General features: G+C 30.4%; 3 protein-coding genes and 1 pseudogene across 3 annotated transcripts; all 4 read right to left on the minus strand.

Moving 5' to 3' along the window:
• Window positions 1-1,145: 1,145 nt before the first annotated feature.
• On the minus strand, window positions 1,146-3,571 carry LOC125608021 (F-box/kelch-repeat protein At3g27150-like). Its single transcript, XM_048777723.1, has one exon. The coding sequence runs from the start codon at window positions 3,548-3,550 to the stop codon at window positions 2,249-2,251; it is 1,302 nt and encodes a 433-aa protein (XP_048633680.1). The 5' UTR covers window positions 3,551-3,571; the 3' UTR covers window positions 1,146-2,248.
• A 1,481-nt stretch (window positions 3,572-5,052) lies between these two features.
• Window positions 5,053-7,110, minus strand: LOC125608022 (F-box/kelch-repeat protein At3g27150-like). The gene has a single exon (XM_048777724.1). It carries the CDS (start codon window positions 7,108-7,110, stop codon window positions 5,767-5,769), a length of 1,344 nt encoding a protein of 447 aa, XP_048633681.1. The 3' UTR covers window positions 5,053-5,766.
• A 330-nt stretch (window positions 7,111-7,440) lies between these two features.
• Window positions 7,441-11,849, minus strand: LOC125608023 (F-box/kelch-repeat protein At3g27150-like). The gene has a single exon (XM_048777726.1). It carries the CDS (start codon window positions 10,625-10,627, stop codon window positions 9,359-9,361), a length of 1,269 nt encoding a protein of 422 aa, XP_048633683.1. The 5' UTR covers window positions 10,628-11,849; the 3' UTR covers window positions 7,441-9,358.
• Window positions 11,850-11,908: 59 nt separating this feature from the next.
• LOC125608024 lies at window positions 11,909-14,048 on the minus strand (annotated as a pseudogene).
• Between the last annotated feature and the right edge of the window lie 844 nt (window positions 14,049-14,892).

A 14,892-nucleotide genomic window follows, 5' to 3' on the forward strand; every position in this document is an offset into this window, starting at 1 on the left:
GTGAAGTCAAATCGTTGATCATGGATAAACGATTATGACTTTTGAAAATTGAGATCAAGCTGCTAATATCAAACTGACAAGTAATATTAAAAAGATTAACAATCTTATTCTTATTATTATTTATAGATAAATAAGAACACCTTTATAAGTGTTGCTTTTTTTATTTTTAATTATTTATAACTCCATTATTTTGCCACTCCTCTTTGTAAATAAAACAATATGGTTCACACAAAATACAATACAATGATATATCAAAATTACCAAAAGTAAATTACTTTATTCGATGTTGTAGTAAAATCATTTAGAAAATCCATTATCTAATCATATTAAATAAAATAGGCAATGTTCTATAAGAACAGAAACTACCATGGTTTATGGTTATAAACCAAATAACCTGAAACTCTATATATCCAAACCAAGCAAATGAAATTAGATATTATTTTAATCTGGTATATAACTTTTGTAAACCAAATTTTTTGGAAAGATTAACTGAAAAACCATATAGAGACTTTAACTCATCATGACTAGGTGACATTTATAGCTTACAGGGACAACACCAAGTTTCTTTCAAATATTTGTGTTTATATCATATACCCGAAGCTCATCAAAGATGTTTTTAACAAGTATAGATTGTCATCAACCACATCAATAAGGGGCGGAGATTGGGAAGGCGCAATGAATGTCATGTATTTTAGCATGTCAGGTATAAACTCCCAAGAATTTGTCGCCTCATCATACCTTTCTCCACAAGTAAGGTGTTTATCATTATCATCTCGCCCGCCGAGGACATAAAATTTTTCACACAAGAAACATCCTGAGTTGAACTTCCTTGCTTTATGCATTCCATGAATCATCATCCACATTTTTGTATCAGCATTATACTTTTCTACAGTTTGCACAACAACAGGGGTCCCATTTTCATCCATTTAAATTAGTGATTGTTTGAAGTTTTTGAGTAAGTTTTTGTTAATTTTTTGAGAATATTTATTAGGTTTTTAAAGAAATGTTTTGAATACTTTTTGGCTTTAAATTAAATTAGTTATTTTATTTCATTGCAATTTATAAAAAAAATATGTATGCATTATTAAAGAACAATAAATAACAAAGTTGATACATGCGAAATAAAATGATTTAAAAGATAACTTTCATTCTATAATGAAAGTCCAGTTTGTATATTTTCTTCGATCAAAGTCTATTTGTGTATATAACACATTAAATTTATAAATCGAAAGTCGAGTATTAATTTAATACCCTATGATTAACCTGATTCGAACCAAACTGTATTTGGCTACTCTGAGAATATAAAGAAATGAATTTATGTTACAATGCAACATATATTTTATTGTTTCTCCGGTACCTTTTCAGTAGCTTACAATGTTCACTTCTCAGAAGAAAAATTCGATTCTCCTATAGCTTCAGAGATTCTTTAAATCGGCTTCAAGGAAATAAAATATTGCGAACTCAAATCATTGATCTTGGATAAACAATAAAGAGTTTTGAAATTGAGATGATCTAATAAATAGTTATATAGATCAAGCCGCTAATATCGAACTGACATGTAATAATATTAAGAAATAACAACCCTATCCTTATTATTATTTGTAGATAAATATGCACATATTTATAAATGTTGTTTTTTTATTTCTAACTATTTACAACTCCATTATTTTTCCGCACCTCTGTGTAAATAATAAATATTGGATTTACACAAAATACGATAAAATGATATATTAAAATTACCAAAACTAAATTACTTTATTCCCTATTTTAGTAAAATCTTATAGAAAATCCATTATGTAACCATATAAAATCAAATAAGGAATTTTTAAATAAAAATAGATACAGCCATGGTTTATGGTTGAAAAGCCAAATGACCTTAAACTTCTAGTTATCCGAACTAAAAAAATAAATTAAGATACGATTTTAATGTGTTATAACTTTTACAAACCTAAAATTTTGGAAAATAAACTGAAACCAGATGGCGATTTTAACTGAACATGACATTTATGGCTGAAGAGGGAAAAAGCAAAACCAAAATAAATAAATAACCATTACATACACAACATTAGTATTTTTTCACAAACATAAGCACTTAAAACAAGCGAAAAACAACAACATTTTTATCCCAAATGAAAAACAAAAAAAATCAGAAAAACACAAACCAAACAACTTAAAACCAAATGCAACAACTTTAAGCACAAATGCAAAAACAAATTAATAAGTTTCCAAGCTTTCCTTGGAAAAAACTTTAAGCAAACATCACACAACAGTTATGAATAAACTGTGGGAGTTCAGCACCAACACACCAATGTTTTATTTCTTCCCAGTGCTGCTCTTCCACGTCTGGAGAAGGACGGCATGAGTGAACTACTGTCTTCCTATGCCAAGAGTGAGAAGTTCCAATCACCAGAAGTCTGTCTCCCATCGATTTAAACGCAATCCCCCAACCGAAGGCAGCGTTTGCGCTCACAGGGACAACACCAACTTTCTTCCAAATATTTGTGTTTATATCATATACCCGAAGCTCGTTCAAAGATGTTTCTAACATGTATAGATTGTCATCAACCACAGCAATAAGGGGCGGAGATTGGGAATGCGCAATGACTGTCATGTCTTTTAGCATGTCAGGTATCAACTCCCAAGAATCTGTCGTCTCATCATAACTTTCTCCACAAGTGAGGTGTTTATCATTATCATCTCGGCCACCGAGGACGTAAAATTTTCCACGCAAGAAACATTCCGAGCTGAACTTCCTTGTTTTATGCATTCCATTAATCATAGTCCACCTTTTTGTATCAGCATTATATTTTTCTACAGTTTGCACAACAACATGGTTTCCATTTTCATCCATTTTAATGCCTCCTGCAAAAAATGCGGTTTTACCATGGCTCGTAGAACCGTACATGGCCCTCGGTGTGATCATTGAAGGACCTTTGAACCACTTATGATTCTCTAGCTCATAACGAAACACCACAATTTCATCTCTTTCTTTCCCTATGACAATTAGTTGAGTACCCACACTAACTGTTTCCTTACCGCTGTAGAAAAAGCAATAGTCAGAAGAAGGAATTTTAGGAAGTCTCCGAAAGGTTTTAAAATCCTTATCAAACATTTCCCAATTAGATACAGCTCCTGAATGCAAAATCACATAGGGTTTCACAAGTCCCCTTTCTTGTCTCACCCTGAAAATTTCACAGCTCTTTAATAACTGCAAGAATTTCTTGTTAAGAAACTGCAGTTTCCAGTATTCAAAGCATGGCAGACGAGCAATGATCTCGACCTCAAGCTCGTACAAAAGTTTATGATCAACATAACAGGCATCATGAGTTTTTAAACCTGCAAGATTCTGAAATGCTTTTCCAATTTCTCCTTTTTCTTCCTCATCGAAATCAGAACAAGGTTTCACATTTAAGTCAGGTATGTGAGGTTTAATGCCAACCATTGAAATCTTCCTTGGTTCAGATTGGCTCAAGCTTGCTCCAACTTTAGGAGCCTGATCTTCTCTTAGCATTAGCACATCTCGATTTATTTTAGCCATCTCTTTTGACATCAATCCCTGTAAATTCAAAAATAATATATGAATAACAACATTCAATTCCAAGAATCTAACATAATTTTTTTACAACATATAATTACAAACAATTTTAAGTATTTGAACTCCCAAAATTTATTTAAACAAACAATAATGAGATTATGTTATATAAACTGGGAAATCAAACAAAAGCTGCATTAACTAATATAAACTCAAAAATTGCAAGCAAATAATTAATTAATGCTTCTATATAATTTAATGCTTTGAAAATTTAATATTTCAAGAGATTAAGAAAAATTATTTCCTTAGTCTATACAATAATGTGAGCCACTAGAAAAATGAAATTTAAATTTATGCAACACGACATAAATGGACAAACACTGTTCTAAAACATATAATTACATGCCTTTAACGATTATAATTTTTCTATTTAAAGAACTTTCAAAATATCAAATTGGGAATATGTATTATATCTTATAAGTAAATCAATATAATTTCAAAACTAAGCATATTATGACAAAGATTAATATATTCTATGATAGTGATGCAATATAAAAAATCTGATATGTAATAATATCACTAGTGATTAGATTTATCATAAAATTTGAATGTGTACCTTAAAAATGGATAGAAATTCTTTATTGAATGCTCTCTTGAATCCCAGTTATATTTAGTTAGTTGAAAAGATGCATAAGAAATCTTGACTAAGTTACTCAGATATATATAGCATATGTGTTTTAAATTTTAGCTCTACCATATTTATACTGCTTTGTTTAATTTTATTACCATATTAATACAATATCCTTATTCAACCATCTACCATAAATACAAGTAATAAATTATCTGGAAGTTTTGAATAAACTTTTATGAGTTTATTTAAATCTTTACCATACACGATAAGACTACTAATTAGTGATTGTTTGCAGTTTGGACTAAGTTTTTGTTAATTGTTTGAGAATATTTATTAGGTTTTCAAAGAAATGTTTTGAATACTTTTTGGCTTTCAATTAAATTAATTATTTTATTTCATTGCAATTTTTTTTTAAAAAAATGTTTGCGTTATTAAAGAACAATAAATAACAAAGTTGATACTTGCAAAATAAAATGGTTCCATTTTAAATTAAAAGATTACTTTCCATTTATAATGAAAGTCCATTTTTTATATTTTCTTCGATCAAAGTCTATTTGTGTATATGACACAATAGATTTATAAATCGAAAGTCGAGTATTAATTTAATACCCTATGACTAACCTGATTCGAACCAAACTGTATTTGGTTACTCTAAGAGTATATAAAGAAATGAACTTATGTTACAATGCAACGGATATTTATTGTTTCTCCGGTACCTTTTAAGTAGCTTACAATGTTCACTTTCCAGAAGAAAAAATTGATGCTCCTATAGCTTCAGAGAGTTCTTTAAATCGGCTTCAATGAAAAAAATATTGCGAACTCCAATCATTGATCTTGGATAAACAATAAAGAGTTTTGAAATAGGGATGATTTAATAAATAGTTATAGAGATCAAGCCGCTAATATCGAACTGACATGTAATAATATTAAGAAATAACAACCTTATCCTTATTATTATTTGTAGATAAATATGCACATATTTATAAATGTTGTTCTTTTATTTCTAACTATTTGCAACTCCATTATTTTTTCGCACCTCTGTGTAAATAATAAATATTGGGTTCACACAAAATACGATAAAATGATATATGAAAATTACCAAAACTAAATTAATTTATTCCCTGTTTTAGTAAAATCCTATAGAAAATCCATTATGTAACCATATAAAATCAAATAAGGAATTTTTAAATAAAAATAGATACAGCCATGGTTTATGGTTGAAAAGCCAAATGACCTTAAAACTCTAGTTATCCGAACTAAAAAAATAAATTAAGATACGATTTTAATGCGTTATAACTTTTACAAACCTAAAATTTTGGAAAATAAACTGAAACCAGATAGCGATTTAAACTGAACATGACATTTATGGCTGAAGAGGGAAAAAACAAAACCAAAATAAATAAATAACCATTACATAGACAACATTAGTATTTTTTTCACAAACATAAGCACTTAAAACAAACGAAAAACAACAACATTTTTATCCCAAATGAAAAACTAAAAATTCAGAAAAACACAAACCAAACAACTTAAAACCAAAAGCAACAATTTTAAGCACAAATGCAAAAACAAATAGGTTTCCAAGCTTTCCTTGGAAAAAACTTTAAGCAAACATCACACAACAGTTATGAATAAACTGTGGGAGCTCAGCACCAACACACCAATGTCTTATTTCTTCCCAGTGCTGCTCTTCCACGTCTGGAGAAGGACAGCATGAGTGAACTACTCTCTTTCTATGCCAAGAGTGAGAAGTTCCAATCACCAGAAGTCTGTCTCCCATCGATTTAAACGCAATCCCCCAACCGAAGGCAGCGTTTGCGCTCACAGGGACAACACCAACTTTCTTCCAAATATTTGTGTTTATATCATATACCCGAAGCTCGTTCAAAGATGTTTCTAACATGTATAGATTGTCATCAACCACAGCAATAAGGGGCGGAGATTGGGAATGCGCAATGACTGTCATGTCTTTTAGCATGTCAGGTATCAACTCCCAAGAATCTGTCGTCTCATCATAACTTTCTCCACAAGTGAGGTGTTTATCATTATCATCTCGGCCACCGAGGACATAAAATTTTCCACGCAAGAAACATCCTGAGCTGAACTTCCTTGCTTTATGCATTCCATTAATCATAGTCCACCTTTTTGTATCAGCATTATACTTTTCTACAGTTTGCACAACAACATGGTTTCTATTTTCATCCATTTTAATGCCTCCTGCAAAAAATGCGGTTTTACCATGGCTCGCAGAACCGTACATGGCCCTCGGTGTGATCATTGAAGGACCTTTGAACCACTTATGATTCTCTAGCTCATAACGAAACACCACAATTTCATCTCTTTCTTTCCCTATGACAATTAGTTGAGTACCCACACTAACTGTTTCCTTACCGCTGTAGAAAAAGCAATAGTCAGAAGAAGGAATTTTAGGAAGTCTCCGAAAGGTTTTAAAATCCTTATCAAACATTTCCCAATTAGATACAGCTCCTGAATGCAAAATCACATAGGGTTTCACAAGTCCTCTTTCTTGTCTCACCCTGAAAATTTCACAGCTCTTTAATAACTGCAAGAATTTCTTGTTAAGAAACTGCAGTTTCCAGTATTCAAAGCATGGTAGACGAGCAATGATCTCGACCTTAAGCTCGTACAAAAGCTTATGATCAACATAACAGGCATCATGAGTTTTTAAACCTGTAAGATTCTGAAATGCTTTTCCAATTTCTCCTTTTTCTTCCTCGTTGGAATCAGAACAAGGTTTCACATTTAAGTCAGGTATGTGAGGTTTAATGCCAACCATTGAAATCTTCCTTGGTTCAGATTGGCTCAAGCTTGCTCCAATTTTAGGAGCTTGGTCTTCTCTTAGCGTTAGCACATTTCGATTTATTTTAGCCATCTCTTTTGACATCAATTCCTGTAAATTCAAAAATAATACTATGAATAACAACATTCAATTCCAAGAATCTAACAGAATTTTTTTACAACATAATTACAAACAATTTTAAGTATTTGAACTCCCAAAATTTATTTAAACAAACAATAAAGAGATTATGTTATATAAACTGGGAAATCAAACAAAAATTGCATTAACTAATATAAACTCAAAAAGTGCAAGCAAATAATTAATTAATGCTTCTATATAATTTAATGCTTTGAAAATTTAATATTTCAAGAGATTAAGAAAAATTATTTCCTTAGTCTATACAATAATGTGAGCCACTAGAAAAATGAAATTTAAATTTATGCAAAACGACATAAATGGACAAACACTGTTCTAAAACATATAATTACATGCCTTTAACGATTATAATTTTTCTATTTAAAGAACTTTCAAAATATCAAATTGGGAATATGTATTATATCTTATAAGTAAATCAATATAATTTCAAAACTAAGCATATTATGACAAAGATTAATATATTCTATGATAGTGATGCAATATAAAAAATCTGATATGTAATAATATCACTAGTGATTAGATTTATCATAAAATTTGAATGTGTACCTTAAAAATGGATAGAAATTCTTTATTGAATGCTCTCTTGAATCCCAGTTATATTTAGTTAGTTGAAAAGATGCATAAGAAATCTTGACTAAGTTACTCAGATATATATAGCATATGTGTTTTAAATTTTAGCTCTACCATATTTATACTGCTTTGTTTAATTTTATTACCATATTAATACAATATCCTTATTCAACCATCTACCATAAATACAAGTAATAAATTATCTGGAAGTTTTGAATAAACTTTTATGAGTTTATTTAAATCTTTACCATACACGATAAGACTACTAATTAGTGATTGTTTGCAGTTTGGACTAAGTTTTTGTTAATTGTTTGAGAATATTTATTAGGTTTTCAAAGAAATGTTTTGAATGCTTTTTGGCTTTCAATTAAATTAATTATTTTATTTCATTGCAATTTTTTTTTTAAAAAATGTTTGCGTTATTAAAGAATAATAAATAACAAAGTTGATACTTGCAAAATAAAATGGTTCCATTTTAAATTAAAAGATTACTTTCCATCTATAATGAAAGTCCATTTTTTATATTTTCTTCGATCAAAGTCTATTTGTGTATATAACACAATAGATTTATAAATCGAAAGTCGAGTATTAATTTAATACCCTATGACTAACCTGATTCGAACCAAACTGTATTTGGTTACTCTAAGAGTATATAAAGAAATGAACTTATGTTACAATGCAACGGATATTTATTGTTTCTCCGGTACCTTTTAAGTAGCTTACAATGTTCACTTTCCAGAAGAAAAAATTGATGCTCCTATAGCTTCAGAGAGTTCTTTAAATCGGCTTCAATGAAAAAAATATTGCGAACTCAAATCATTGATCTTGGATAAACAATAAAGAGTTTTGAAATAGGGATGATTTAATAAATAGTTACAGAGATCAAGCCGCTAATATCGAACTGACATGTAATAATATTAAGAAATAACAACCTTATCCTTATTATTATTTGTAGATAAATATGCACATATTTATAAATGTTGTTCTTTTATTTCTATCTATTTGCAACTCCATTATTTTTTCGCACCTCTGTGTAAATAATAAATATTGGGTTCACACAAAATACGATAAAATGATATATGAAAATTACCAAAACTAAATTAATTTATTCCCTGTTTTAGTAAAATCTTATAGAAAATCCATTATGTAACCATATAAAATCAAATAAGGAATTTTTAAATAAAAATAGATACAGCCATGGTTTATGGTTGAAAAGCCAAATGACCTTAAAACTCTAGTTATCCGAACTAAAAAAATAAATTAAGATACGATTTTAATGTGTTATAACTTTTACAAACCTAAAATTTTGGAAAATAAACTGAAACCAGATAGCGATTTTAACTGAACATGACATTTATGGCTGAAGAGGGAAAAAACAAAACCAAAATAAATAAATAACCATTACATAGACAACATTAGTATTTTTTTCACAAACATAAGCACTTAAAACAAACGAAAAACAACAACATTTTTTTCCTAAATGAAAAACAAAAAATTCAGAAAAACACAAACCAAACAACTTAAAACCAAAAGCAACAACTTTAAGCACAAATGCAAAAACAAATAAGTTTCCAAGCTTTCCTTGGAAAAAACTTTAAGCAAACATCACACAACAGTTATGAATAAACTGTGGGAGCTCAGCACCAACACACCAATGTCTTATTTCTTCTCAGTGCTGCTCTTCCACGTCTGGAGAAGGACAGCATGAGTGAACTACTCTCTTCCTATGCCAAGAGTGAGAAGTTCCAATCACCAGAAGTCTGTCTCCCATCGATTTAAACGCAATCCCCCAACCGAAGGCAGCGTTTGCGCTCACAGGGACAACACCAACTTTCTTCCAAATATTTGTGTTTATATCATATACCCGAAGCTCGTTCAAAGATGTTTCTAACATGTATAGATTGTCATCAACCACAGCAATAAGGGGCGGAGATTGGAAATGCGCAATGACTGTCATGTCTTTTAGCATGTCAAGTATCAACTCCCAAGAATCTGTCGTCTCATCATAACTTTCTCTACAAGTGAGGTGTTTATCATTATCATCTCGGCCACCGAGGACATAAAATTTTCCACGCAAGAAACATCCTGAGCTGAACTTCCTTGCTTTATGCATTCCATTAATCATAGTCCACCTTTTTGTATCAGCATTATACTTTTCTACAGTTTGCACAACAACATGGTTTCCATTTTCATCCATTTTAATGCCTCCTGCAAAAAATGCGGTTTTACCATGGCTCGCAGAACCGTACATGGCCCTCGGTGTGATCATTGAAGGACCTTTGAACCACTTATGATTCTCTAGCTCATAACGAAACACCACAATTTCATCTCTTTCTTTCCCTATGACAATTAGTTGAGTACCCACACTAACTGTTTCCTTACCGCTGTAGAAAAAGCAATAGTCAGAAAAAGGAATTTTAGGAAGTCTCCGAAAGGTTTTAAAATCCTTATCAAACATTTCCCAATTAGATACAGCTCCTGAATGCAAAATCACATAGGGTTTCACAAGTCCTCTTTCTTGTCTCACCCTGAAAATTTCACAGCTCTTTAATAACTGCAAGAATTTCTTGTTAAGAAACTGCAGTTTCCAGTATTCAAAGCATGGTAGACGAGCAATGATCTCGACCTTAAGCTCGTACAAAAGCTTATGATCAACATAACAGGCATCATGAGTTTTTAAACCTGCAAGATTCTGAAATGCTTTTCCAATTTCTCCTTTTTCTTCCTCGTTGGAATCAGAACAAGGTTTCACATTTAAGTCAGGTATGTGAGGTTTAATGCCAACCATTGAAATCTTCCTTGGTTCAGATTGGCTCAAGCTTGCTCCAATTTTAGGAGCCTGGTCTTCTCTTACCGTTAGCACATTTCGATTTATTTTAGCCATCTCTTTTGACATCAATTCCTGTAAATTCAAAAATAATACTATGAATAACAACATTCAATTCCAAGAATCTAACAGAATTTTTTTACAACATATAATTACAAACAATTTTAAGTATTTGAACTCCCAAAATTTATTTAAACAAACAATAATGAGATTATGTTATATAAACTGGGAAATCAAACAAAAATTGCATTAACTAATATAAACTCAAAAATTGCAAGCAAATAATTAATTAATGCTTCTATATAATTTAATGCTTTGAAAATTTAATATTTCAAGAGATTAAGAAAAATTATTTCCTTAGTCTATACAATAATGTGAGCCACTAGAAAAATGAAATTTAAATTTATGCAACACGACATAAATGGACAAACACTGTTCTAAAACATATAATTACATGCCTTTAACGATTATAATTTTTCTATTTAAAGAACTTTCAAAATATCAAATTGGGAATATGTATTATATCTTATAAGTAAATCAATATAATTTCAAAACTAAGCATATTATGACAAAGATTAATATATTCTATGATAGTGATGCAATATAAAAAATCTGATATGTAATAATATCACTAGTAATTAGATTTATCATAAAATTTGAATGTGTATCTTAAAAATGGATAGAAATTCTTTATTGAATGCTCTCTTGAATCCCAGTTATATTTAGTTAGTTGAAAAGATGCATAAGAAATCTTGACTAAGTTACTTAGATATATATAGCATATGTGGTTTAAATTTTAGCTCTACCATAATTATACTGCTTTGTTTAATTTTATTACCATATTAATACAATATCCTTATTCAACCATCTACCATAAATACAAGTAATAAATTATCTGGAAGTTTTGAATAAACTTTTATGAGTTTATTTAAATCTTTACCATACATGATAAGACTACTAATTAGTGATTGTTTGCAGTTTGGACTAAGTTTTTGTTAATTGTTTGAGAATATTTATTAGGTTTTCAAAGAAATGTTTTGAATACTTTTTGGCTTTCAATTAAATTAATTATTTTATTTCATTGCAATTTTTTTTTAAAAAAATGTTTGCATTATTAAAGAACAATAAATAACAAAGTTGATACTTGCAAAATAAAATGGTTCCATTTTAAATTAAAAGATTACTTTCCATCTATAATGAAAGTCCATTTTTTATATTTTCTTCGATCAAAGTCTATTTGTGTATATAACACAATAGATTTATAAATCGAAAGTCGAGTATTAATTTAATACCCTATGACTAACCTGAATCGAACCAAACTGTATTTGGTTACTCTAAGAGTATATAAAGAAATGAACTTATGTTACAATGCAACGGATATTTATTGTTTCTCTGGTACCTTTTAAGTAGCTTACAATGTTCACTTTCCAGAAGAAAAAATTGATGCTCCTATAGCTTCAGAGAGTTCTTTAAATCGGTTTCAATGAATAAAATATTGCGAACTCAAATCATTGATCTTGGATAAACAATAAAGAGTTTTGAAATTGGGATGATCTAATAAATAGTTACAGAGATCAAGCCGCTAATATCGAACTGACATGTAATAATATTAAGAAATAACAACGTTATCCTTATTATTATTTGTAGATAAATAAGTACATATTTATAAGTGTTGTTCTTTTATTTCTAACTATTTACAACTCCATTATTTTTCTGCACCTCTGTGTAAATAATAAATATTGGGTTAACACAAAATACGATAAAATGATATATTAAAATTACCAAAACTAAATTACTTTATTCCCTATTTTAGTAAAATCTCATAGAAAATCCATTATGTAACCATATAAAATCAAATAAGGAATTTTTAAATAAAAATAGATACAACCATGGTTTATTGTTTAAAAGCCAAATGACCTTAAAACTCTCATTATCCGAACTAAAAAATAATAAATTAAGATACGATTTTAATGTGCTATAACTTTTACAAACCTGTAAATTTGGAAAATAAACTGAAAACAGATAGCAATTTTAACTGAACATGACATTTATGGCTGAAGAGGAAAAAAACAAAACCAAAATAAATAAATAACCATTACATAGACAACATTAGTATTTTTTTCACAAACATAAGCACTTAAAACAAACGAAAAACAAATAAGTTTCCAAGCTTTCCTTGGAAAAAACTTTAAGCAAACATCACACAACAGTTATGAATAAACTGTGGGAGCTCAGCACCAATACACCAATGTTTTATTTCTTCCCAGTGCTGCTCTTTCACGTCTGGAGAAGGACGGCATGAGTGAACTACTGTCTTTCTTTGCCAAGAGTGAGAAGTTCCAATCACCAGAAGTCTGTCTCCCATCGATTTAAACGCAATCCCCCAACCGAAGGCAGCGTTTGCGCTCACATGGACAACACCAACTTTCTTCCAAATATTTGTGTTTATATCATATACCCGAAGCTCGTTCAAAGATGTTTCTAACATGTATAGATTGTCATCAACCACAGCAATAAGGGGCGGAGATTGGGAATGCACAATGATTGTCATGTCTTTTAGCATGTCAGGTATCAACTCCCAAGAATCTGTTGTCTCATCATAACTTTCTCCACAAGTGAGGTGTTTATCATTATCATCTCGGCCACCGAGGACGTAAAATTTTTCACGCAAGAAACATCCTGAGCTGAACTTCCTTGCTTTATACATTCCATTAATCATAGTCTACCTTTTTGTATCAGCATTATATTTTTCTACAGTTTGCACAACAATAGGGTTTCCATTTTCATCCATTTTAATGCCTCCTGCAAAAAATGTTGTTTTACCATGGCTCGCAGAACCGTACATGGCCCTCGGTGTGATCATTGAAGGACCTTTGAACCACTTATGATTCTCTAGCTCATAAGAAAACACCACAATTTCGTCTCTTTCTCTCCCTATGACAGTTAGTTGAGTACCCACACTAACTGTTTCCTTACCGCTGTAGAAAAAGCAATAATCAGAAGAAGGAACTTTAGGAAGTCTCCGAAAGGTTTTAAAATCCTTATCAAACATTTCCCAATTAGATACAGCTCCTGAATGCAAAATCACATAGGGTGTCACAAGTCCCCTTTCTTGTCTCACCCTGAAAATTTCACAGCTTTTTAATAACTGCAAGAATTTCTTGTTAAGAAACTGCAGTTTCCAGTATTCAAAGCATGGTAGACGAGCAATGATCTCGACCTCAAGCTCGTACAAAAGCTTATGATCAACATAACAGGCATCATGAGGTTTTAAACCTGCAAGATTCTGAAATGCTTTTCCAATTTCTCCTTTTTCTTCCTCGTCGGAATCAGAACAAGGTTTCACATTCAAATCAGGTATGTGAGGTTTAATGCCAACCATTAAAATCTTCCTTGGTTCAGATTGGCTCAAGCTTGCTCCAACTTTAGGAGCCTGATCTTCTCTTAGCATTAGCACATCTCGATTTATTTTAGTCATCTCTTTTGACATCAGTTCCTGTAAATTCAAAAATAATACTATGAATAACAACATTCTATTCCAAGAGTCTAACAAAATTTTTTTCACTACACATAATTATAATCCCCTATAAATTAATTGAAAAACATAGTTTAAGTTGTAACACTGTTATCTATGGTATGGTATCATCACCACAATTCAATTCACAGCCCCAGTTAAATGCACTAAATTTCCTAGAGAAATTATATGGACCGTTGCCATAAATATTTGTTCGACAATTCTCTTATATCTATGTTTCAAAAGTATTGATGTTAATATATGCATCGTGACTATTTGTGCATAGTCGGTTTACACATTATGTAGTCATAATTTGATTTGAAAGTTGGTTTTCACAGGAAAAAAAAAACACAAACTTTGTTTACTGAAGTACAATTAACAATAGAAGAACAATTACACATACAACCTTACGTGATTCGAGGACCATTACACATTAATTTGAAGATCGACACCTATTTAAAATATGCACGATATGTTTTATAACTGTATGACAGGGCTGAACAAACCATTAATTTGATGAATCAACGTCATACTCCATAGACAGAAAAAATCACAATTATAACTAATGGAGTTCACATAGTATTTTCGTGTTTATGTAATTAAGGTAATAAATTATGTCAATACTAATATTTGGAAATACAAGAAATAGAATTCATTGCTAAGAGGGTCTTTCTTAATATGGCTGAAGGAATATTTACGTGATGAATTGAAAAAAATGCTACTCTCTTGAATAAAAATGTTACTCTCTAGGAGGCGTCGCAGCCCTTATATAAATATTTGATGACACTTTCTATCATATTTGTTTAATTTTATATTATTAAAACAAATTAAAAAAATCCCATTAACAAGATAATAAAAACTT

Source organism: Brassica napus, chromosome A4 (genome assembly GCF_020379485.1).
Source record: "Brassica napus cultivar Da-Ae chromosome A4, Da-Ae, whole genome shotgun sequence".
In the NCBI taxonomy this organism is placed as follows: domain Eukaryota; kingdom Viridiplantae; phylum Streptophyta; class Magnoliopsida; order Brassicales; family Brassicaceae; genus Brassica; species Brassica napus.